The sequence below is a fragment of the Amphiprion ocellaris genome, unplaced genomic scaffold, assembly GCF_022539595.1.
Source record: "Amphiprion ocellaris isolate individual 3 ecotype Okinawa unplaced genomic scaffold, ASM2253959v1 Aocel_unscaffolded271, whole genome shotgun sequence".
NCBI classification, from domain to species: Eukaryota; Metazoa; Chordata; class Actinopteri; family Pomacentridae; genus Amphiprion; species Amphiprion ocellaris.
This window is the reverse complement of record NW_026559446.1, coordinates 8-25119: the sequence shown is the minus strand read 5'-3', so window position 1 is coordinate 25119 and position 25112 is coordinate 8. Positions and strand designations below refer to the sequence as shown.

General features: G+C 38.0%; 1 protein-coding gene across 2 annotated transcripts; it reads left to right on the top strand.

The window, feature by feature from the left end:
• The first annotated feature begins 439 nt into the window (after positions 1 to 439).
• On the top strand, positions 440 to 22792 carry itgb2 (integrin, beta 2). Of its 2 annotated transcripts, none has more exons than XM_023298848.3 (16): positions 440 to 530; positions 7295 to 7346; positions 8128 to 8225; positions 9840 to 10041; positions 10340 to 10510; positions 11262 to 11503; positions 12901 to 13059; positions 14436 to 14531; positions 14625 to 14714; positions 14878 to 15015; positions 16161 to 16351; positions 18884 to 19116; positions 20025 to 20244; positions 20413 to 20624; positions 21223 to 21389; positions 22269 to 22792. In XM_023298848.3, exons 1-16 carry the CDS (start codon positions 516 to 518, stop codon positions 22332 to 22334), a joined length of 2352 nt encoding a protein of 783 aa, XP_023154616.2. In that variant the 5' UTR covers positions 440 to 515; the 3' UTR covers positions 22335 to 22792. The 2 variants fall into 2 exon arrangements, with proteins under 2 accessions (XP_023154616.2, XP_035799108.2); XM_035943215.2 differs by lacking the exon at positions 440 to 530 and adding an exon at positions 6618 to 6760.
• Positions 22793 to 25112: the final 2320 nt, after the last annotated feature.

Here is a 25112-nt window from a genome sequence, read left to right as displayed (position 1 = left end):
TTAAACCACACACAAGTGAATGCCAATTGTGCTTGACACAGTGTGAAACACAGAATCTACAGAGAGAGAAAACAAAGTATGTGTGCATATGTTTGACCTCAACTGATCATTTATTGCTTCTTGCTGTACTGATCCAGTCCATCACAATGTGGATTTATTACTGAACCAGCTTAAGACTATTATTACCAGGTTAGATTTTTATTGATTTTCTGATTAACCAGCTTGTTAAACATAGTTGATAGTCTGCTCTGATTGGCAAAAAGAATTTTGAACAACTTTCTTTGTTCATTAGAAAGATTTTTTTCTGTTATAGTCTCATATTCCATTTTACTCCAAATATCATTTCAGGAAGGGAGAGGCTGGCAGTCTATCTTTTAGTTTTTACATTCAGTCAGATGTGTGGTCTGCTCTGTGGCACCACCCACGTTGTTCTCTTGAATACACTTCTTGGTTGCTTCACACTTCCTGTAATAAGACTGTGTTCAACGCAACTGTCAGCCAAAGACCAGAGCTGCATGTTCCTGTTTCTGGTAAGTTGTCCTTTGTCTTAGTAAAGAAACAGGTTTTGGCTCTTATGATCCTCTTCACTTTTTATTATTTTATCTTTATGTGTATTCTTACAATAAAAGCTGATGAAGGACAAAATACTCCTTGCATTTTATTGTCATCTAACGTATTGTGAAGAACTGTATTTTATGCCAAAATGTCATAACAAGAGAGAGGTGTGGCTACAGTAATGTAGCATCGCTGCGCCAATTTCCAAAACTGTAGTAGGCCATGAGGAAGAAAGGCTTCTTGTTTTCTAGGAGAAAACTGACTTGGTTTAACAAATAACTGACAATATTTTTTTAGAGGAAAAGTACTACGCATTCTACTTTAAGTTTGGTGTCTGAATCCGAAACTGTTTATTTACATTATGTGAATTTAATTTTTTCATATTTTCATATTTCATAGTGTAGCTAACACATGCAAAGCTGTAGGAAGGTGTACTTAAAAGCACAAAACTGCGGGAAACAAGTTTAAAAATAATTTTCAGAGGCAGCAGTTCTGTGACAGTTATACAGTTCAGACTTATTTCCCTGTGTTGGGGTAAGTCAGATTGGACTAGTTTGCCTGGCCTTTAGTTAAAAATGTTGCTATGTTATCAGCAAAACTGTCATCAGTATTGATGAGTGTAAGATAAGAAAAACTTTATTGACCCCACAGTGGAGAAAGTTCACTGTTACAGCAGCTCCAAAAGAAAAAAAGAAAAAAGAAAATGATGTTAATGTACTCAATTGTCAACTTGTCGTTTTAGCCAAACAGCAGTACATTTAAATAGGAAACAAACATAGATACATGCAAGATAAATGCATTAGGCCTTCTTGTGAGCAGCTTTTTTTAGTCAGAGTTAGAAAAGCGGAAATATAATGATGAACCAACCCTTCACTCTTCTCTTCTACCTTTTATGGTGAGCAGTATTGACACATTGTGCAACATGAGCCTCGTTGCACAGGAAACATTTGAATTCCTCTTCAGTTTTGTTCACCCAACATCTGAGAGTTGGTAGATGTGTCACATCAAAAAAACAAACAAAACATCATTTTCATATGTAGTCACCAGATCATATGATGCTGCGAGTGCTTTTGAAAATTTAAAATCAAATGTTTTCCAGGGGCTGCACAGTGGCGTAGTGGTTAGCACTTTCGCCTTGCAGCAAGAAGGTCCCTTGTTCGCGTCCCGGCTTTCCCGGGATCTTTCTGCATGGAGTTTGCATGTTCTCCCTGTGCATGCGTGGGTTCTCTCCGGGTACTCCGGCTTCCTCCCACAGTCCAAAAATATGCTGAGGTTAATTGATTATTCTAAATTGCCCGTAGGTGTGAATGTGAGAGTGCTTGTTTGTCTTTGTATGTGGCCCTGCGACAGACTGGCGATCTGTCTAGGGTGTCCCCTGCCTTCGCCCGAGTCAGCTGGGATAGACTCCAGCCCCCCCCGCGACCCTAGTGAGGATTAAGCGGTGTATAGATAATGGATGGATGGATGTTTTCCAGTTGCAGAGGTTGCATCATTAATTAACAAAGAGTATTAAGTCGTTGTGTTTAGATTTATGTTTTCAAATTGTAAATGTGAGCTCAACAACTGCAATTGCTGCTCATGACAAGCTCTTATAGCAATTTGCCAAGATGCATTACAGCCACATTGGCATTTTAATGTACCTGCACAGATCTAAATGTGGCCAAAGTTAGAGGCCTTGTTGTCAGAGCTGCTTACACTTGTCAGTACCAAAGAGATCTTTTCAGATGCATCTATCTAGTTTTCATTTTCCTGGACTTGGACTTTGGATTGATTAAGGTTTTTATGTTTATTATTAAAGTAGCAGTTTGCAGTGGTGTTGTACTGGACTACATTATATTGAGATGTTTTTGCACACTTCCCTCAAAAATAAGGATGTTGCCATGTAGATTGGCGCCAGTGATGTCTATATAAACATGAGCAAACACTTCATAATGCCATCCATAGGTTTCCTGAACAGAAATTTCAGAATCAGCCTTTTAGCTAACTTTGGTCTGGCAGTGAATGCACTGAAACAATACAGCATTTTATGCTATTAGACAAAGAAAAAATGTACAAAATAGACAAACCAAATAGATTTGAATTACACTACCAGTCAAAAGTTTGAACACACCTTCTCATTCAGAGGTTTTTATTTTATTATTTTAGACATTGTTGATTAATACTGAAGACAGCAAAACTATAAAAGAATACATATGGAATTATGTTGTAAACAAAAAAATGTTTATCGTCAGTATTAATCTACAATTTAGAAAATAATACAAATAAATAAAAACATTGAATAAGAAGGTGGGTCCAAACTTGACCGGTACTGTACACTATTTGACAGGGTAACTCAACCAAATCACCCTCTATGGTAGTGAAGTTTGGAGGTACACTAAGTCACCAGGACTACATTATATGGGACAAGCATCCCATAGACGTGTTGCATCCAGAATTCTGCAGATCAATAGTAAACATTCAAAGAGAAACCTGAACCAATACAAGCACGGCAGAGTTAGGTTATTACCCATTGCTTATGAGATGATCCATCCATCCATTATCTATACACCGCTTAATCCTCACTAGGGTCGCGGGGGGGGCTGGAGTCTATCCCAGCTGACTCAGGTGAAGGCAGGGGACACCCTGGACAGGTCACCAGTCTGTCACAGGGCTACATACAAAGACAAACAAGCACTCTCACATTCACACCTACGGGCAATTTAGAATGATCAATTAACCTCAGCATATTTTTGGACTGTGGGAGGAAGCCGGAGTACCCGGAGAAAACCCACGCATGCACAGGGAGAACATGCAAACTCCATGCAGAAAGATCCCGGGAAAGCCGGGACGTGAACCAGGGACCTTCTTGCTGCAAGGCGAAAGTGCTAACCACTACGCCACTGTGCAGCGCTTATGAGATGATCTTTTTTTAAAAAGATGATATAAATTGTGATTACATCTCAAATCGAGCTCTCACTGACATTTCAGGCACTTCAAACCCAAGAGTTGAACCCCTGAAAAAGGTTCTTTTGCCAGCTGTTCCTGAGACTTACTGATCAGATAACAGCACTGCTCTCCAGCCACTCATCTGCAACGTTCGAGGAATCAAACCAAAACTGAAAACAAACAAGCCATCTGGCTAATTTAAATATAAATTGGCCTTTCAGTTTTTCTTTTAAACTTCTCCCACATTTTTTATTATGACATCCTTGATACAAGGCAATATTGCTCACTTGATTTCCATGCTAATACAGCATATTGAATTAAACTGACAGAATTGTGACAGCGAAAGATAGTGACAGAGAGAGAAAGAGATTTTTATCGGATAATGAATGCTCTGATGAACGGCTGAAAATAAATGGAGTTTTTTGTTTTTTTGTTTTCTTTCTCTTTTTTTGTGATGACAGTTTTGTTCAGTTTCAACAGTTAGTGCCCAGGCTTTGTTCTATGTGGCCACGACACTGTAATTTTTTGATGTAATGGAACAGCATCCTCTCTGTGTTCCAGGATCTCTTGACATTAGTGTGTACAAAAACATTCAGTAATATGTCACTAGAAGGTTCTTCTGTAATGGGAGAACAATGAATGAGGACTCAGACCCCAATAACCTAAGTAAAATTTCTTTTCTATGATTATGACAATATTTTCACAGTCTTGCTTGCTGTCGGCCTTTGACAGACTGCCACCTGCTTTTGGTTTATAAAGCTTTTGGTTTATAAAGCAGGTGGCAGAGGCTCAGTGGTTAACTTTTCCTGTGCAAAGTTTTCTTGGGTTTCCTTCCATTCATGTAAACTGCAAATGTAAGGACTGTGTTTGTCCATGTATGTTATCTCTTTTGTCTGCGTTCCTTAATAAGACAGGTGATTTTTATTTTTGCTTTATACAGTTGTCTAGTGAAGTTTAGCATTAACCTGTTTGAATTTTTTAAAAAACAGATATTTGATTGATTTTTGTGCTTATGTGTATCTCTTCAGTTGATCAGCTGACTGGTAGATGATTGTCAGACACCAAGAAAAATAGTTTAACAAATAGTAAAGCATAGGCTACTGTACGTTAATTTCCCAGTATTTAAAGGAAGACGACTGACAGGAGTGTGCCCTCTGCTGGCAAAATACCAGTGTTACACTTCAATTCACATCTGATGTAAGCATGTAACAAGTTCAAGCTTGAAAAAGAAAGGGAAAAAAAGACATCAACAGACCATATCATGAAAACACCATGTCCCAAAAGTTTGTTCTCCCCAGACAAACAAAGCTCAGACTGAATATGCCTTATAATCAATTTATTCAATAACCAATATTTCCCCATTTAACTTTGATCACGCCTTTCAGTCTTTCAGGCATGGAATGTACAAGGCTCTTGAGTGTGGAAGGTTCTATTCCCCACTCCTGCACAGCCCTAGAGTTGAGCTGTTTCATGGTAGTTGGTGGTGGACTGGTAAAGATGTGACTGTTCAGGATTCCCCAACAGTTCTCAATTGGGTTGAGGTCAGGGTAGTTTGGTGACCATTCCTCCTTACACAGAAAGCCAGGTACAGTGGGTACGGAAAGTATTCAGACCCCTTTAAATTTTTCACTCTTTGTTTCATTGCAGCCATTTGCTAAAATCAAAAAAGTTCATTTTATTTCTCATTAATGTACACTCAGCACCCTATCTTGACAGAAAAAAACAGAAATGTAGAAATTTTTGCAAATTTATTAAAAAAGAAAAACTGAAATATCACACGGTCATAAGTATTCAGACCCTTTACTGTGACACTCATATTTAACTCACCTGCGGTCCATTTCTTCTGATCCTCCTTGAGATGGTTCTACTTCTTCATTGGAGTCCAGCTGTGTTTAATTAAACTGATTGGACTTGATTAGGAAAGGCACACACCTGTCTATATAAGACCTTACAGCTCACAGTGCATGTCAGAGCAAATGAGAATCATGAGGTTGAAGGAACTGCCCAAGGAGCTCAGAGACAGAATTGTGGCAAGGCACAGATCTGGCCAAGGTTACAAAAGAATTTCTGCAGCACTCAAGGTTCCTAAGAGACCAGTGGCCTCCATAATCCTTAAATGGAAGAAGTTTGGGACGACCAGAACTCTTCCTAGACCTGGCTGTCCAGCCAAACTGAGCAATCTCTGGAGAGATCTGAAAATGGCTGTCCACCAACGTTCACCATCCAACCTGACAGAACTGGAGAGGATCTGCAAGGAAGAATGGCAGAGGATCCCCAAATCCAGGTGTGAAAAACTTGTTGCATCATTCCCAAGAAGACTCATGGCTGTACTAGCTCAAAAGGGTGCTTCTACTCAATACTGAGCAAAGGGTCTGAATACTTATGACCATGTGATATTTCAGTTTTTCTTTTTTAATAAATATGCAAAAATTTCTACATTTCATTTTTTTTTCTGTCAAGATAGGGTGCTGAGTGTACATTAATGAGAAATAAAATGAACTTTTTTGATTTTAGCAAATGGCTGCAATGAAACAAAGAGTGAAAAATTTAAAGGGGTCTGAATATTTTCCGTACCCACTGTAGATGCTCAGAACAGCACTGCTGAGTCACACATGCACTGTGAGCAGGGGCACCATCGAGCAAAAATACCAATTCCGAACCTCTGTTAAATATTTTCTGTTCAGTCACAGGCCCTGATTTTCTCCTCCTGGTCAAAACTGGATGTAGTACCTTTTCTAGAATGTTGTTGGTATAATATTGTGCATTAACAGTAGTACCTTGAGGCACAATGTGCAGCTCTGAGAGACCTGAAGTGGGCATAACCCCCCAAACCATACTACGGTTTCACTTGTTCAGAAGATGGTACTTTTTCACCATCATCTGTATAGATACAATCGTTTTGGCTGTTGGGTATCAGAAATAAATAAAGGGCATTCATCAGAGAAAATCCAGTACTCCCAGTCTTTTGGAGTCAGAGTTGTGTACTTCTTTGCAACAGCCAATCTCTTCTCTTTTTGCAGTTTGGTGAGTCGCGTTGCCTCTTATAAGCTTTTAGCCCCAATGTTTATGTTAAATACTCTGGCATGACTGATGTCTTTTACCCTCAGCCTTTCTCATCAGGTCCTTGGCTCTTGCAGTTAAGCCAGATGGATGTCCTGAGCGAAGCAAGTCTTTGAAGAATCGTCCTTTGTTGTACTTTTGCTACTACTTCTGCACCCAGCGGATACTTCTACCAAGGGCTTGAGCTACCTGCTGGCCAGTTTTTCCTGCATTTTGGAAAGTAATGGCCTGTGCACGAATCTTAGACTCTCAAAGAGTAGTTTTTCTACCCTTACTCTTAGCCATGGTAACAACAATTCCAAAATCTGGTTCTGAGTGTAATGCATTTTGATCAAGCAAGCAATTTATATACTGGGACCTGACAGTTTGACCAACCCATTTTGGTGACAAACAATCATACATATTGTCCAGTGGGGAGATTGAACGTTTGGGACATGGTGTAGAATAAGTTTCGCAAATCTGATAATTGTGTTTAAACTGTTTTTCTGTCTAAATTTGAGGAGTTTACTGGTTGTTTTTATTTAGACCTGGACTGATGTAATCTGGATGGAGGAGAAAGTGATGAAATCATTTTTTGTGTGCTTTTAAACAACAGATTGCAAATCTAAAACAGTATTTATCAGTTCGCAAGAGCACTTGTTTAATCAAACTAGATAAGTTAGACTAGACAAATTTAAACGTGAGATTTAAAAATAGACATGGATGTTTGATTGGAGAAATGCTTACAATGTTTTTTTTTTTGCTTTCTAATCAGAACATGGATCATCGTATGCTGGTACTTCTCCTTATGCTGCTGAGTAGAAATGGTAAGCTATAAAAAGTGAAGATTACCTTATGTGTAAATCTAAAAACCTGAAATGTACTTTTCTTCGTGAATCAGTTATTGAAATGTATGTACAATGGCTTGAAAAAGTATTTGCCCCACTATAGGTATCTTCTTTTTTTCATATTTGTCACACTTAAATGTTTCAGCTCAAACAATTTTTTCAGTGTAAGACAAAAATGACCCAGAAAACTATTGCAGTTATAAAATGAAATAAATACATACATTTATTGAAGATTCATTGAAAACCTATATCACCTCTGAAAAAGTATTTGCCCCCCGAAACCTACTAACTGGTTGGTCCCTTGGCAGCAACGACTGCAGTTAAATGTTTGTGATAGTTTGTGGTCAGTCTTTTAATCCCCATGGAGGAATTTTAGCCCACTCCTCTCTGAAGAATAGTTTTAATTCTGCCACATTAGTTGGTTTTACAGCATTAACTGTCCTTTTAAGGTCTCGCCACAGTGTCAGAATTGGGCTGAAGTCCAGACTTTGAGTCGGCCACTCCAAAACCTTAATTTTCTTCTTTTTGAGCCACTCAGAGGTGGACCATTAAAGGTTTTTTTTGGTTCCAACAGGCAGCAATTATTGACTGGTTTTAGTTTTTTAAACTTACAAAAATGAGTACACCCAATGACTGTCTCACTCTCCATATACTCATACTGTTAAAGTAATGCAACAAAACTACGTTTTTACAGTGGTATTTACTCAAACTGTTGAGTAGAAAGAACTTTCACATTAACAGTGTGTGATTATCTTCGCAGTGATGTGCCAACAAGAGGAAGTCTGTTCAAAGTCGGTGATCAACTCCTGTACTGACTGTATCAGATCTGGGCCATACTGTGCATGGTGCCAACAGCTGGTGAGAGAGAAAGCTTATCTAACATTTATAAACTGTCCCAGCTCATTTGTTTAAATCAATACACAGATCATCTTTTTAGCAACCGCAGTCCCTTTTTAGCACACTGTTGACGCAGTTCAACCTCACCTGAAAAACAATAAAATGCATGCTGATTGATTGTTTAAAACAACTGATGTTTACATAGGAGACCATTTGCTGTTGAGAGAATAGATCAGGTAAATTTACATTTCATTTAATTATATCGGGCTTTAACTATAGTATTTCTTAGATTGAGATAAACTGAACTGAAGCACAGCTTCTACCTCAGTTTTCCAATGTCCATAAACGACACCTACTATCACAAATCAAGATCACTGAGGTACAACAAAGATGCCATAGCCTGGAGGAGCCAAGATGCCAAGTCAGGGGGAAGATATAATCATCATACCCACAAGGTTGGGTTCCAGTCCCCAACAACCACAAGTTCATATAAACTTAACACAAGGGCAGCTGACTCAAGACTGAAGATCATAACTAAGCTAAATACCTGTAACTCCCTTTTGCCAAGGCTGAGTCAAAAAGTACCAATGGAAAGTCTGCTAGAAGATGTGAATGCAGCTCTGCTAACTGTTCCTACCGTGACCTCTGATATACGTAACAGCAACAGTAATCCTAGAGATGCTTGGTTACAAGATGAGCACTGTAAGCCAAAAGAAGCAGTATCCATGGAGAAGGAGGCTGGAGGCCAAGATCAAGGCAACAAAGAGGGAAGTTAATCAGCTGTCAAATCTACAGGAAGGTTTGAGGAAGAGAGAAGTACCTAGGAATACAACAAGCTGTCTGTACCTGAGACACTAGAGATTGCCAAACAAAAGCTCACAGCCTTTAAATGCTGGGTTCCACCACTCCAGACAGGTCCCTGGGTGTAGGCTGTGCAAAGATGCATCTGAGACAGTTCAGCACATAGCAATTGGCTGTAAGATGCAGGTGGAAACATCATACATGGAGCAACATAACCAAGTGGCTGGTATAGTGTACATGAACATCTGCACCGAGTATGGGCTGGAAATCCCAGGATCAAAATGCAAGACACCTTCAAAGGTGATAGACAACGACCAAACCAAGATCCTCTGGTGTTTCCAAATCCAGACTGATAAACTGGTGGTGGCTCATCAGCCAACCATTGTGGTGGTTGATAAACAGCAGAACAAGGCAGGAGGGATAGATGTAGAAATTCCAAGTAACAGCAGGAAGAGGAAACATGAGAAGCATGAAAAATACCAAGGGCTGAGAGAGAAGCTAGAAAAGATATGGAAAGTGAAGGCAGTAGTGTGATTGGAGCTGTGACCCCCTAACTGGAAGACTGGCTTCATCATATCACAGGAACATTATCTGAGATCTCTGTTCAGAAGAGTGCAGTCCTTGGTACAGCTAAGATACTGTGCAGAACCTTATCCTCAGGCTTGAATTGTGACAACAATATCTGCAGACACAGGTGAATGACTTTCTTATATCTATAATATATATATATATATATATATATATATATATATATATATATATATATATATATATATATATATATATATATATATATATATATATAAAATCTTTCTGTTTATGTCGCCCTTTCAGAATTTCACCAAAGCAGGTGAACAGGAATCAGTGCGCTGTGACACCCAAGCTCAATTGATGGAAAGAGGTTGCAAGAAGGAAGAAATCATCTCCCCTGCGAACAATGTCACCATTATCAAGGAAGACCCCCTGTCTGTGTCATTTGACAATCAGGAACCTGTCCAGATGAGTCCACAGAAGATAAACCTGAAACTGCGTCCTGGTTAGTTGAAACAGTTAATACTGACCTTATATGACTGAATAAATGCAGTTTGGCTTCTATGTTACGGAAGACCCAGAGCAGTTCTATGCCAGAGGATCACTCTCTTGATCTGGAAAAAATCTAAATGCACTCTGAAAAAAAGCTATATTTTTATTCAAAGTTCATTTTTGTGAATGCATATATTTAGTGCCACAAAACTTGCTATTATTATTTGTATATTGTATTTCTCATAGATGACCGTGGTAGTGTTTGCTGCCTTATTAATCTTTCCATTTTTCTTTCTCATCTATGTTTACAGGGCTTCCTACCACATTCAGAATTTCTTTTAGGAGAGTTGAAGGTTATCCAGTGGATCTCTACTACCTGATGGACCTTTCTAATTCCATGAAAGATGACTTGGAAAATGTCAAAGAACTGGGGAGAGATCTTTTTGCTGCGCTGAAAAAAATCACGGAACATGCTCAAATAGGTAACAAATAACAGCGTGGATATTCGTAACTTGTTAATATTTTATCATTTAATAGCACATTAGAATGCAGCAACATCTTTTACATATTACTTATTAATACATATTTTCTATCTTCAGGAACTCCAGGCTAAAAGCAGGGTATTGAGACCAAATTACAAATAAGTCGGTGTCTTCTGTTCTAACATAATAAAATAGTCCCTTCTAATGTGTCAATAACTTAGCTTTGGAGAAAAGTCAGCAGTTCACTGTTCTAGCTGCTGGTGTGATGTTATGTAGTGCACACTGTGTGATTTCAGCTGCAGTTACATTGTTGTCAAAACAGATATTTTGATGAAATACAATTATTATGAGACTTAAAGTAATACAGGTCTCCAAACTGCAGCCAAAATGGTCACATATATGAATTTTTTTTGAGAGTTTGCAAGTTAAAATGTCACATAGTTGCATTTGAGTGCATGATGGACAAATCATGGCCCAAAAGCAATAGTTTTATATGCAACTTACAGTTGACTACTGATCAACATATATTCATGAGTCATGATCATATTTCATACTGATTCAAATAAAAGAAGTGCTTAAATCATTAGATATGACAGAAATCTAAAACAGTGGTGGTGATTAAAGACAGAGGGAGGGTACAAACTATTTCTTTTCTCCTTCTCTCTCACATTATCTACCAAAAAAAGAAAAAAAAAAAAACAAAAAACAAAACAATCAACATTGGGAATTTAAACTTTTTCTATAATTACAGGATTTGGTGCCTTTGTTGATAAGACAGTCCTTCCTTACACCAACACCAACAAGGAGAAACTGCAGAGGCCATGTGATGAGAGTGACCAATACTGTCAGGCTGCCTTTGGCTACAGACATGTCCTTAGTATGACGGCAAAGGAGAACGAGTTCAAGAAAAAAGTGGCAGACCAGTTCATTTCTGGGAACCTGGACTCTCCTGAAGGGAGTCTGGATGCCATGATGCAGGCTGCTGTATGTGGGGTAAGAGCTCACCTAAAGAATCCTCTGCTTCCAATAAGATTGCATAGAAGTCTATGAGAAAAAAAACTCTACTCTACTTCTCAATTATTTTTTATTTCATTAAACATTTTTCTCATTATTTCATGATCTCAATCACTAATTTCAAGTTTCCTTTCATACAGCATGATGTTCATTTTGTAATTTAGAGAATAATAGACAAGGACGCAAGGTGTGCTACAGGAAGCCACTTCCTTGTTTCACCTTCTTATACAAACATGGCCACACCTGGTTTAAAAAAAATGAAAATAGGGACAACCAAAATGCCAAAGACTTCCAAACAGAAATCCACAAACCAATGGGTGACATCAAGGTGGCAGCACTAATCTTTTATATATAGTCTATATACAGTAGATATTTGATTTTAGCAAATCTTTAACTGTTACGTTGCTATTATTTGTGTCTTTCTCTGTGTTACAGCATTAACACCCATTGTTATCTTAGAACAATATTACAATACAAAATGTCCCTGTTACCTGTTCAATACATTGTATGATACAAAAAGTCAAGTTAGAATGGACTACTGATTTTCAGAATTATTTCATTCCTCTCACGCTCTTTGTCACAGCAGAGAAAACAAATCAACATAAGTTAGAGGAATTTTACATGAACTGTTGTCAGTAGATACAAGCATTTATATACAGGAAACAGAAAACGATTTTCCCTCACAGGACTCTAATAGGACTCTAATGATGCAGTGTGAAGTAGCTAAAATGACTGAATTAAACAAAACTACAGATTATAGGCAAGAACTTTTGTAGTCTTTTCAGACAAATTACTATAAAATGTTGACTTACTGCCATGCAAAGATGCTATATGAACAGTAATCAAGCCTATAGACTCTAGTACACGATGTGAAATGAAACAAAGACAAAGCAGTAAAACTAAAAAAACAATCTTGTGTACTAAAAATTATGTTCATAAGCAACATGTTTGCATTAGCAATTAACAATTTGATTAATATTTGGAATAATGTTAAGTACTGTTGGGTTTTTACAAACTCCAAGATCTGCAAAAGTTAAAGACGTGAAATATAAGTGCAGCTTGGGGGTATTAACTTTATTCAAACTTAAAAAAAAGCAATTTTCCCCGACATTAATTAACTACTTTGATAGCCTAAAACTAACAGAAGGGAAGTAGCATAACACATTGGCACCGTCCACACTGGCCGGGGAAAATTAAAGGCATACTCAGCAGTTACATTTACTCCTGAATGTTTATCACAAAGCAAATATTGAGGCATTTTACAGGAGGTAGAGAAGTGAGAACACATCTTGTCTTTCTAGCCAATAAGTTAAAAAATTATTTTGCTTATACCCTTGAAGTTACCTAAAATTGTCCTAATAAATATTGTTATTTAGAACAAAATAGGTTGGCGGAACAGCAGCACTCGGCTGATTGTGCTGACCACTGATGCTGGATTCCATATGGCTGGGGATGGAAAATTGGCTGGAATACTGGAACCCAATGATCAACAGTGCCACATGGAAAACAACCTTTACACCAAGAGCAATGAGATGGTACATATAAAATCATTGGAGTTTTCTTTTGTTCTATCTATCTATCTATCTATCTATCTATCTATCTATCTATCTATCTATCTATCTATCTATCTATCTATCTATCTATCTATCTATCTATCTATCTATCTATCTATCTATCTATCTATCTATCTATCTATCTATCTATCTATCTATCTATCTATCTATCTATCTATCTATCTATTAATGGTTTTTCTATATTTTCATGACTATATTTATATGATGCCAACTGGTTTGTGTTTGGTCGGACCATCGTTTATTTTTCAACAGGACATGATACCAGGTCATCTGACACAGCACTCCATCACTCTCCTTCCTGGTCAAATAGCCCTTACACAGCCTGGAAGTGTGCTTGGGATCATTGTCTTGTTGAAAAATAAATGATGGTCCAACTAAACGCAAACCAGATGGGATCATGTAAATATTCACAAAAATAAAGAAAAACCGTTAAATGAGAAGGTGTGTCCAAACTTTTTACAGTAAAAAGTTTGGACACACCTTCTCATTAAAGGGGTTTATTTAATTATTTTATACATTTTAGATTAATAAGAAGACATGAAAACTATAAAAGAATGCATATGGAATTATCTTGTAAACAAAAAAGTGTTAATCTTCAATATTAATCTACAATGTAGAAAATAATACAAATAAATAAAAAGCATTGAATGAGAAGGTGTGTCCAAACTTTCGACTGGTAATGCATACATACTGATCAGGCATAACATTCTGACCACGTGCCTAATGTTGTGTTGGTCTCCTTTATGCTGCTAAAACTCCTCTGACCCAGTGGGGCATGGACACAGGACCTCTGGGGATGTTCTGTGGCACCAGGATGGTGGCAGTGAATTCTGTGGGTCCTGTGGGTTGCATGGTGGGACCTACCTAGATCAGGCTTATCCTGGTACATCCCACAGATGCTCAAGAAGATTTGGATCTGGGGAGGGAGGAACCCGGGTGAACACCTTAGCACCGTTGTGTTCCCCGGGCCACTCCTGAGCAGTTTATGCAGTGTGTCTGGGTGCATTGTCCTGCTGAGGGTGGAAACTGGTATCAAGGACTGCTGTTGTCATGGGGGGTGAAGGGTTTCTTGACCTGCAGTTTTTAGGTGGGTGGTGCATGTCAAACATCCACATGAATTTCAGGACTCAAGGTTTCCTGGTTTTGGTTTATAAACTGATTCCATGATTTCTTTTTTAATGTCACTTGTTTATTTGTTCTATGATTTCATTTCAGAGTAAAATGAGACATTAAACTGCATCATTTTCAATATAATATAATATAATATATCATACATTCTTGTACTAGATACACTACTCCATTCAAAATTAATTGAATGATTTCACTGTTATGTGCAGGACTATCCATCAGTTGGACAACTAGCTACGGAGCTGGAAAAAAACAATATTCAGCCCATATTTGCAGTGACAAAAAATGTAGAGGATGTGTACAAGGTAAATTTCACTTTCCTCTCCACACATCTTTCTTTTCATTCAAGTAACAACGTGGTCTTACTGAAAGTGATTTTTAATTTTATGTTTTTCCAGGAACTCTCTAAAATGATCCCAAAATCTGAGGTGGGAGTTCTGTCATCGGATTCTAAAAATGTTGTTCAGTTGATTGAAACTGCCTACAATGTAAGTTGGCAGTTTGTCATTGTGTATCAATTTGCAGCTTTTCTCTTTGTATATGCACATATATTTTTTAAAACAGTTGTTTGTGACCAAGGCTCTATTTCCTGGTCATTTTGTGCCGTTTCTGTCAGTATCTCACAATTTTGTCAAATGTTATCCATGACAGAGTTTGTCCTCTAAAGTAACTGTGACCCATGACAATCTTCCTGACAATGTAAGAGTTGTCTATACCCCTATATGTAAATACGCAGGACCAGCAGGGGACAAAAACGGGGTTTGTGACAATGTGCATGTGGCACAAACTGTAAGTATTTTCTTCTCATGATTTTTGTATACCAAATGCATCAGTTTTAAGTTTTACAACCTTATTTGGCCATTATCTATATAGTGCTTAATCCACATTAGGGTCACGGGGGGGTGGAGTCTATCCCAACTGGCTTAGGGTGAAGGGAGGGGACACCCTTGACAGGCCACCAGTCTATCACAGGGCGACATATAGTGACAAACCATCACATTCACACCTACTGACAATTTAGAATCACCAATTAACCTGAGCATGTTTTTGGACCGCCGGAGGAAGCCACACTACCCGGAGAAAACCCACACATGTACAGGGAGAACACGCAAACTCCATGCAGAAAGATCCTAGGAAGGCCTGGACTTGAACCGAGGATCTTCTAACTGCAAAGCGAAAGTACTAACCACCTAGCCACCGTGTAGCCCGCATTAATAACATGAAAACCAAAACTGGCATTGTAAATCCTCACCACTAGAGTTAAATTAAACTCCTTTTTAATTGTAACCTCATATTATCTATACTGGTCCATACTGCAGGAAGTTAAAATTACACATTTAAAAGTGTTAAATACTTGCAGCAGTTCTTTCAGTACTTGAAATTTAACTAACTAACTAGTCAGTACAGGTCAGTGTTGAGTTCACAAAACATTCATGCTGCAACTTCGTATTTAACTCTTGTAGAGATGATTTTTTGTATTAAAAAACCTGTAGGGGGTCAGTTAATTATCCCCACTGCCACTCCACACACCATATAGTACAACACAAAAAAAAGAAAACCCAACATTTACATCAAAGCTTGACTCATGACTCTTAGCCAAGACACTTTACACTCAACTGAAAGCCAAGTCATGTTGGGGGTCATAGTTTTTTTCATGCTAGCAGAACACCTTGTGAATTTGTGCTAAATAAATAATATGGTATTGAATTGAACTGAATTGAACCATAGCTCAAGACAGAAAAAGCAACAAAATTGACGTTCAGCTGAAGACAGCACCGACTGAGAATGAAGACTCAAGAGGGACTAGAACCGAGAGATCCAAGCCATTGAATATTAGGGATAAAGAATGCACAAGTTTTAACTTTTGAATTGCTGTCTGTATTTTTATAGACAGTGTGTTTTCAATTGTTGCAAAAATGTCTGACCCTTTCCAGATTTCTTTTGACGTCACCGTGACAGCAGACTCCTGTATGGAGGACACGTCTTTCACCATCAGACCACTGGGCATTAAAGACACATTGACAGTGACCTTATCTACCAAATGTGAGTGTCAGTGTAAAGACCCAAATGACAAAATGCATCAACTCTGCACCAACAGAGGAAGCATCGTCTGTGGTATTTGCAGGTAAGCGCTCACTTCTTAAACAATTAATTAGAGCGTTGAGATACATGTGGGCAAACACATGCTTGTTTTCCTGAATGCCAGTTTATGGTATGAATTATGACTCTCTTCTGTTCAGAGCAAAGTTGCTTATTAAAGTGCAGTAAAACCTTTTAACCCTGTTTCACACAAAAAGACAAAGTGCCTAATTTTTTGTGGCCTATTAGTGTGGTACGTTGTTGGTAAGGGCAGAACCACAGTGATGAGCGGGAGAAGAAGACATGGGAGGTTTGTGCAACTCAGGCACTGTAAAACGAATTGTTGGTGTTTTTGTAAAGAGCACAACAATGCTTAAAATGTACTGGGAAACTACTCTGCTAGTACATGAACCAAAATAACCTTGAAGTGGTTAAAACAGGAAAATTTACAACAATAATTAATATGGTTTATTTTTATTATTTATTTATTCATAGACAAAACCTGTTGTTCATAGCAGATTTATACAGACGGAAAAATCTTGTTCTTTAGTTCAATAAATCCCTGCAGCTCTTGAGAGGCATCAGGACACACGCTAATAAATCTCCAAAATCTGATTCCAAAAGTGTCCTGTCTGAGTGCAGTGAAACAAAGAACTGACACTGATCTACTTTTGGTGATGCTAACATGGCTGTGACAGGATACTGTACTAGTAGATCTCAAAAAATAGAACATCATGAAAAAGTTCTTTTTTGTTGTTGCTGTGATTTAATTCATAAAGGTAAATTTTCATGTATTCTATATTTGTTACATGTAAACTAAAATGTTTCAAGCGTTTTTTTTGTTTAATTTTGATGACTGCAGCTTATAGCTCATGAAATCCAGTATCTCAAATTATTAGACTATTCCCTAAGATCTGTACAAGATTTACAATACAGAAATGTCCAACTTCTAAAAAAATATGTTTATACTTATACACTCAATACTTGGTCCCAACCAAGTAAGTAAAGGAGTCCCAACTCCTTTACTGTGAATTACTGCATAAATTCAGCGTGGCATGGGGGTGATCAGCCTGTGATTTTGCTGAGGCGTTATTGAAGCTCAGATTGTTTTAATAGTGGCCTTCAGCTCATCTGTAATCCAATATGGGGTTCTATGGAGTACAGTAATATCATGCTCGGCAAACCATTTGACAGCAGTTTTGTGCCTGTGGGCATGTGCTAAATCCTTGTGGAAATGGAATCAGCATCATTTTAAGTGCTGCAAAATCCTCCGGTGGACGGTGTATTGACTTTGGACTTGATTAAACACAGTGGACCAACATTAGCAGATGACTAACACCTAAAATTATCACAGACTGCAGAAACTATACTCTGGACTTCAAACACTTTGGATTCTTTCTTAAATCACTGATGGAAAATAACAAACCTTTGAATGATGTTCTATTTTTTAAAAATGCACTAGTACACTTGTACTTAATAATTATTGTAAGATATAATTTTGAATAATTTACATTTTTTATGATTTTGCAAAGGGTTACACTCACTTCCTTCAACATTGGTGGTGCAGCAAAATACACTGCCATGTCTGACTGTATACTTTGAGGAGTTTTCTAGAATTAACATCTGCGGCAGGTGTCAGCATCGCTCTTTTTGTTTTGTTTGTAACACAGCCTCCTCTCTCTTCTGGAATAATATGCAAACAACATTGTGTGACTCCTTTCCTGTGAGTGATTTGCATTGACCATTTATGGTTAACTGTAGGAATGCTGTAGGCAGAATATGAGACTCTACACACATTTTCTAGCTGACTGTCAAATATCATTCAAAAGTTTGGGGTCACTCAGAAATGTCCTTATTTTTGAAAGAAAAGTAGTTTTTTTCCAATGAAGATAACATTAAATGAATCAGAAATACAGTCTAGACATTGTTAATGTGGTAAATGACTATTCTAGCTGGAAATGACTGATTTTTAATGGAATATCTCCATAGAGGTACAGAGGAACATTTCCAGCAACCATCACTCCTGTGTTCTAATGCTACATTGTGTTAGTTAATGGTGTTGAAAGACTAAGTGATGATTAGAAAATCCTTGTGCAATGATGTTAGCACATGAATAAAAGTGTGAGCTTTCATGGAAAATATGAAATTGTCTGGGTGACCCCAAACTTTTGAATGTTGGTGTATAGAGGTAAATTTGTAAAGCAGTATGCAATTATGAATCTGATCATTTTTAAACATTTGACAGCTTCTCTGCATGTGATTACTGTAGCTTTGCATTGAGACTAGCCATTCTCAGTGCAAAGTTTAGAAAATACACTTGCACCTTTTTAGCACATCAGTCAACATTTTGTTTATTAAATCTGTACACAAAAGAAGTACAGAGGAGATCATTATGTGATTTGAAAGGGTGTTGCGTGGAATACATTAAAAAGTAAGAAAAAATATTTTATTGAATATTCTAAAATCTATCCTGTACTATAGGGGTGGAGGCTGATGAAAACAATTTCTTTTCGAACACTTTTTAGTTTTCTTTCTTTGTTTGGGGTTTTATTGTGCTAGCTAACCTTTTCTTATTCAGTTGCATGGAAAGTTTCATTGGTCAGAACTGCGAGTGCTCCATCGGTAATAAAGATGAACAATCGCTGCGAGCATCCTGTCAGAGGAACAATGGCACTGAGTGTGAGGGTCGAGGAGACTGTGTGTGTGGCAGGTGCCAGTGCCACAGCACAAACCAAGGAGGCAGGTACCGTGGTGACTTCTGCGAGTGCGACGATGAACACTGTGAGAACTACCAGAACAAGCTATGTGGAGGTAGAGTTTCTGCCATTTTTAAAGTGTCTTGTCTTTCACAACCAAAATAACACTTTTTCTCATAACATCTGTATTTGTTTGCATTCATGTTTGCTAGTTAGCTGTGCTTGCTGCAGAGCGCAACTAGATGTAACAAGCTCACGATTTCAAACAACAGGAAGGGAATTAGAAGACATAAGGGTTTATATGCAAAAACTGCCCCAGACTAGACATGAACAGTGGATGTGAAAGTACTCTACTACTGTGGCAGATTCTGCTGTTGAACTAATTCAGCCACAGGCTACTTGTTGGCCCCAGAAACCAGTTCTGAAGAAGAACAATGATTCAGAAAGCTCCACCCTGCAAGTTGACAGGATTGGTTCTTTAGGTTTTTTTTGTTTTTGAGACTTTGAGATAGTTTTTGCACACTGCTGCTTCAGGATGGAAATGGTCAGTCATGGTGTTGACACCATGGACATGTCAGCCTGGTAAAAGCCTCACCAGGGAGCAAGGATTGAGTATGGGCATTAACAGAGTGCAGCCACACTGATTACTTATTTGACATGGTGTCAACTAACGTGTGGCCAGTTTAAAATGTTTTATAAATGCTGAACAAGTTAGGCAGTCAGACAGAAGTTAGCAGTCGCCATTCAGTCAGGCTATTTCAGTGTTCAGTGTAAAAACACAAGGATGCTCACAGGGTCTCTGTTCCTCTCGCTGCCAAAAATATCAGATTAATCCTTGATGGCTGTTGAAGTTGTGATTTTCTCCTTATAAAAGTAACACAAATGATTGTCTGATTAATGAGAATTTAGTCGGATGGGAGTCTATCCACCAACTAATTGAGCACTTGCTGTTGACACTACAACCCTAATTTTTACATTATTCAATTTTGATTTCAGACTAACTCCTCTCCTTGCTGCTTGCAGGAAATGGCAAGTGCGACTGTGGCACATGTAAATGCAATGCAGGCTACGAGGGTTCTGCCTGTCAGTGCAAGGCGTCTAGGGAAGGCTGTCTTACCAAAGGCAACACTGTGTGCAATGGCAGAGGGAGGTGCATATGCAACCGCTGTGACTGTAAGGAGGGATACCAGCGCCCACAATGCCTGATATGCCTTGGATGCCCAGACCCATGCCAGACCAAACTGTAAGGACTCTAAACTGCCACTAAGTCTTTGCTTTCAAATTATTGATGAAGGATTGGTTGACTAAATTTCAAAAGGAGACTTCGCAGATTTTGATCATGAAAGAATTAAGTGGCTCCTCATTCTACCTGTGTTGTTTTTTTGACTCAAAACTTTAATCTTGTTTTCAGGGACTGCATTGAATGCCTTGGCTTTGGCTCTGGTCCCTTTGGAAAAATCTGTGATACGAATTGTAGAAACATTACTTATGACATGGTTGACAACTTTGCTATATCAGGCAAGGAGTGCCACCAGAAGGACAGTGAGGGATGCTGGATTACGTTTAAACTGAACCAGTTGGTTGGAGAGGATAATTACGAGGCGGAAATTCTGAAACAAAGAGGTACATTTCTAATTAAACAACAAAAAACTCAATGGTGAATTGTCTGGACCTATTTAATTGTGAATAAATAGTCAAAGGCTCACCCAGATCAGTACAAGAACTTGAACATCTTAACCATATTTCATTCATTGCTCCTCTCACAGTTTTTCACTTATTCATGATTAGTCTGTCTGAGTGTTGGTAGGTCCAACGTTTTGGTCCAGCTTCATATCTCAACAATTATAAGATAAATTACCATAGATGTCTGTGCAAATTTCCATGGTAATTTATCCAATAGTTGAGTTAATGAGATATCAAGCTGGACCAAAACATTGGACCAACCAACTTTCAGACAGACGAACCATGAATAAGTAGGGAGAGGTGGGAGAGGTGGCATGAAATCTGTATCAGATGATCTAGCTCTTGTGCTAATCTTGATGAACCTGACTTTTTGCAAAGCCAAACTCAGGCCAGCATGTTGGTGTATCGAATACACAAGAAGATACCAACTAACTGACAGACTAAACATTGCCCCCCATAGATCAGACTTTGCTGGAATGATTTGTTCATTGTTCTTGAACTATGTGAAACTTGCTGTAATTTGTGATTTTTCCTCCAGACTGTCCAGAACCACCCAGTGTCATACCTATCATCGCAGGGTCCATTGCAGGTGTGGCTGTCATCGGCATTGTACTTTTGATGCTGATCAAGATGCTGATCTACATGAAGGATCTGAAAGAATTCAGGAAATTTGAGAATGAAAAGAAGAAATCCAAGTGGGCAGAGGTGAGACAGTTTATGTGAATGTCATTTTTTCTTATCAAAAACAGAATACAAACTATAAAAACACAACCAACATAGAATTAGAACTTGTATGGTGTTACTAGTTTTGTTACCTTATTTCTAATTTAATTTTTTATGTCAACAGCAGTCAGTTATACATGCTGTTAAAGCCTCAAATTCCATCAGCTCTGTTTAAGCTAATCTTGGTGAAATGTCAAATAACATGAAGCAGGTTGCATGAAATTTTAGGGTAAAATGTGATGCTGCTTCTGTTTTCATGATTGCGTTTAAAATGTTTTAGCTAAATATTATCTCTAAAATTAGATTCTTTCTTTCGGTGGATAATCAAAGAATTCTACGTGCTTTTATCATTGTCGGTTTGTAACAATGCACTTTAGAAAGCTATTAGCCAGGACCCCTTCAATCGTTTCAGTTGGAACAAAACACTGTTGCATCATTTATTACTAGAATGAAGCGTGCTTGCCTCCCACATGGACTCCCTGTTACATTTTGGAATGATTTTTAAAATGTTTTGCTCTCTTTTATAACTTGACCATATTCTTCTTTTTTTTTTTTTGTCATAGTTTGGTTTAGTTTGTCATTTTCGTGAAGCACATTGTAACATTGTTAGGAAAGGTGCTATAAAAATGAACTATATCCTTATTATTATATTTAATTTCACATAACAGATAATAAAACAAGCTGGCATGTCAGCCAATCAGATGTCCTGCTCCTGAGGAAAGCACCACTAACACTGCTTATTGTGTTGTAATTTGCATCTTCCGCATGGTGTGAAATGTTGAACTTCAGTCACTTCAAGAAATGACTAAAAATAACCTAGATCAAAACAAATCTTTCTAATCATCTTTCTTTTACTACTAGGCTGACAACCCACTGTTTCAGAATGCCACTACCACTGTGGCAAACCCTACCTTCACTGGAGAGTGAAGACTACTCCTGCAGCACAGAGGACAGTAATTAAGTACCTTTTTTAGTTATGTCTGTTTGATGATAATATTAATGCATTATTTGCAAATATCCATATTGTTGTATTTACTTGTATTAATGGTGACTTGCTTGTTTCTTTTATATGAATTACTGTTACTGTCTACACATGGTCTGCATATATACATATTTGCTCATTGCTTATAATATTTTTGCATGAGGCATCTTGCAGTATGGCTCATAATATTTACAGCGAGGGACTTTATTATGTTACAGTAGAATATAATGGCACATATATTTTGGATGTATCATAATAGAACAGTAGTATGTAATTTATAGTTCAAAGCTTTGTTTTCTGTGGCAAATACTTTTAGTGATTTCAGAAAAATATATTCTAAGCATATGTATGTAAATCAAATTTGACATGGCAGTTAAATTAATAAACAACAACCACAAAGTTTCATATTTTCACGCTTTGTATTTTTGAAGGAATTGCCTTCAGTTCATACTGTTGTGAGTTTAAGCATGGGGTTACCAGTGGAAGACTGGAAGAAAAAAAGTGTGAACAAACAAGCATCGATAGAGTAACCAACCCCAAAATTACAAGAAAAAATAAGTTTACAGTTAAATATAAATGCATAGTGCACTGGTGATATGAATTCAAAACTGTGTGTCATTATTTGTCATATGCTTTCCCTCAAGTGCCTTTGTCATGAAGGAAGTAAAAGACATATAATGAAAAGACACTATTTGATAAAAGTGTGACATGTTTTGGTGTATTCAAGGTAACATGAAAGGGATTTTCTACTCCTTTTATCCTATTGCAAGCCCTTGCAACATCCTGCTCTCAGTTACATACGTGACGTAACTTAAATCATGAGGGCTTAGTGCTTAAAGGGGAAATGAAGCGCTCAGTCAAGTCAGCATAATTAACTACACATATTTCCACTCTGATCAGAGGATACACTACCAGTCAAATGTTTGGACACACCTTCTCATTCAATGGTTTTTATTTAACTATTTTACATATTGTAGATTAATACTGAAGACATCAAAAAACTATGAAAGAATACATATGGAATTATGCTGAAAAGAAAATAGTGTTAATCTTTAGTATTAACTTACAATGTAGAAAATAATACAAATTAAAAAAAGCATTGAATGGGAAGGTGTGTTCAAACTATTGACTGGTAGTGTATATGACAAACACAAAAAATGTAAGCACATAAAAGGAAAAAGAATATTATTTTGTCTTTTTTCCAAAGGGCACTGCCATCTTGGAGTATAACAACTGGCGACATCACAGGGTGTTGGCTTCACAAGGTTAGAGACAAAACAATAAAAGACAGACAGTGAAAGACAGATCAAGAACAATAGAGTCAATATAAAAAATGAGACAGCATGGAATGTTCAAGTTCCACCAATGAGGAGGCATGGAATGTTCAATGTCTACCAATGAGGAAGGATGGAATGTTTAGTTTCAAGCAATGAGGGAGCATGGAATGTTCAGCATAGACCCATGAGGGAGCATGGAATGCTCAGTTTCCACCAATGAGGAGGCGTGGAATGTTCAGTATCCAACAATGAGGGAGCATGGAATGTTCAATGTCTACCAATGAGGAAGAATGGAATGTTTAGTTTCAACCAATGAGGGAGCATGGAATGTTCAGCATACACCCATGAGGGAGCATGGAATGTTCACTTTCCACCAATGAGGAGGCATGGAATGTTCAATGTCTACCAATGAGGAAGGATGGAATGTTTAGTTTCAAGCAGTGGAGGAGCATGCAATGTTCAGCCTGCAGCCATGAGGCAGCATGGAATGCTGAGTTTTCGAGCACCATGAGCAGGCATGGAATGCTCAGTCTCCACCAATGAGGGAGGATGGAATGTTTAGCCTGCAGCCATGAGGCAGCATGGAATGCTCAGTCTCCCCCCCATGAGCAGGCATGGAATGCTCAGTCTCCAACCATGAACAGGCAGGGAATGCTCAGTCTCCACCAATGAGGGAGGATGCAATGTTCAGCCTGCAGCCATGAGGCAGCATGGAATGCTCAGTCTCTATGGAAGGAAATCAGACTCATCAGATTCTGAATTTTAAAAGCTGCTGAATTTCTTACTTTGAATTTTTTTGCATCAAAATTTCGTAGGTGAATTTTTTATGCCTGAATTTAGCTCATCAAAATTCTAAAAACCAGTTAAAAATTCAATGTCTTCAAAATTCGCCATCAAAAAAAATTCAATGTCTTCAAAATTCGCCATCAAAAAAATTCAATGTCTTCAAAATTCGCCATCAAAAAAATTCGATGTGTTCAAAATTCACCATCAAAAAATTCAATGTTCAAAATTCGCCATCAAAAAATTCAATGTTCAAAATTCGCCATCAAAAAATTCAATGTTAAAAAAGTCGCTGTCAAAAAATTCGCTGTTCACATCTGGGTGACTCAGGCGTAAACAATCGATCCTGGCCAAAATCGAACCAATGCCCAGCCAATCACGTGGCGCTCCTCCGGTCATGTGACGGAGACGGTTTACCTCACAAGACCGGGGTCAACCACGGCTACCAGCATGAACGACGGCGCTTCAGTGAGTGTATTAATCCTTTTTGTCCTGTATGTGGTTTGTTTTTGTGAGACTCAGTTAGCTGTAATGCATGCCGTTAGCTACGCTAGCACAGCGTTAGCCGCGCTAATACAGCGCTATCACAGCGTTAGCCGCGCTAATACAACGCTAGCACAGCGCTATCACAGCGTTAGCCGCGCTAATACAACGCTAGCACAG

What these genes read in the sequence shown, in the direction of transcription:
- itgb2 (XM_023298848.3), top strand. An exon ending in ATGTGCATGTGGCACAAACT is followed by an intron (nt 15,016 to 16,160) that starts GTAAGTATTTTC and finishes GACCCTTTCCAG; the next exon opens with ATTTCTTTTGACGTCACCGT. An exon ending in GACCCATGCCAGACCAAACT is followed by an intron (nt 20,245 to 20,412) that starts GTAAGGACTCTA and finishes TCTTGTTTTCAG; the next exon opens with GGACTGCATTGAATGCCTTG.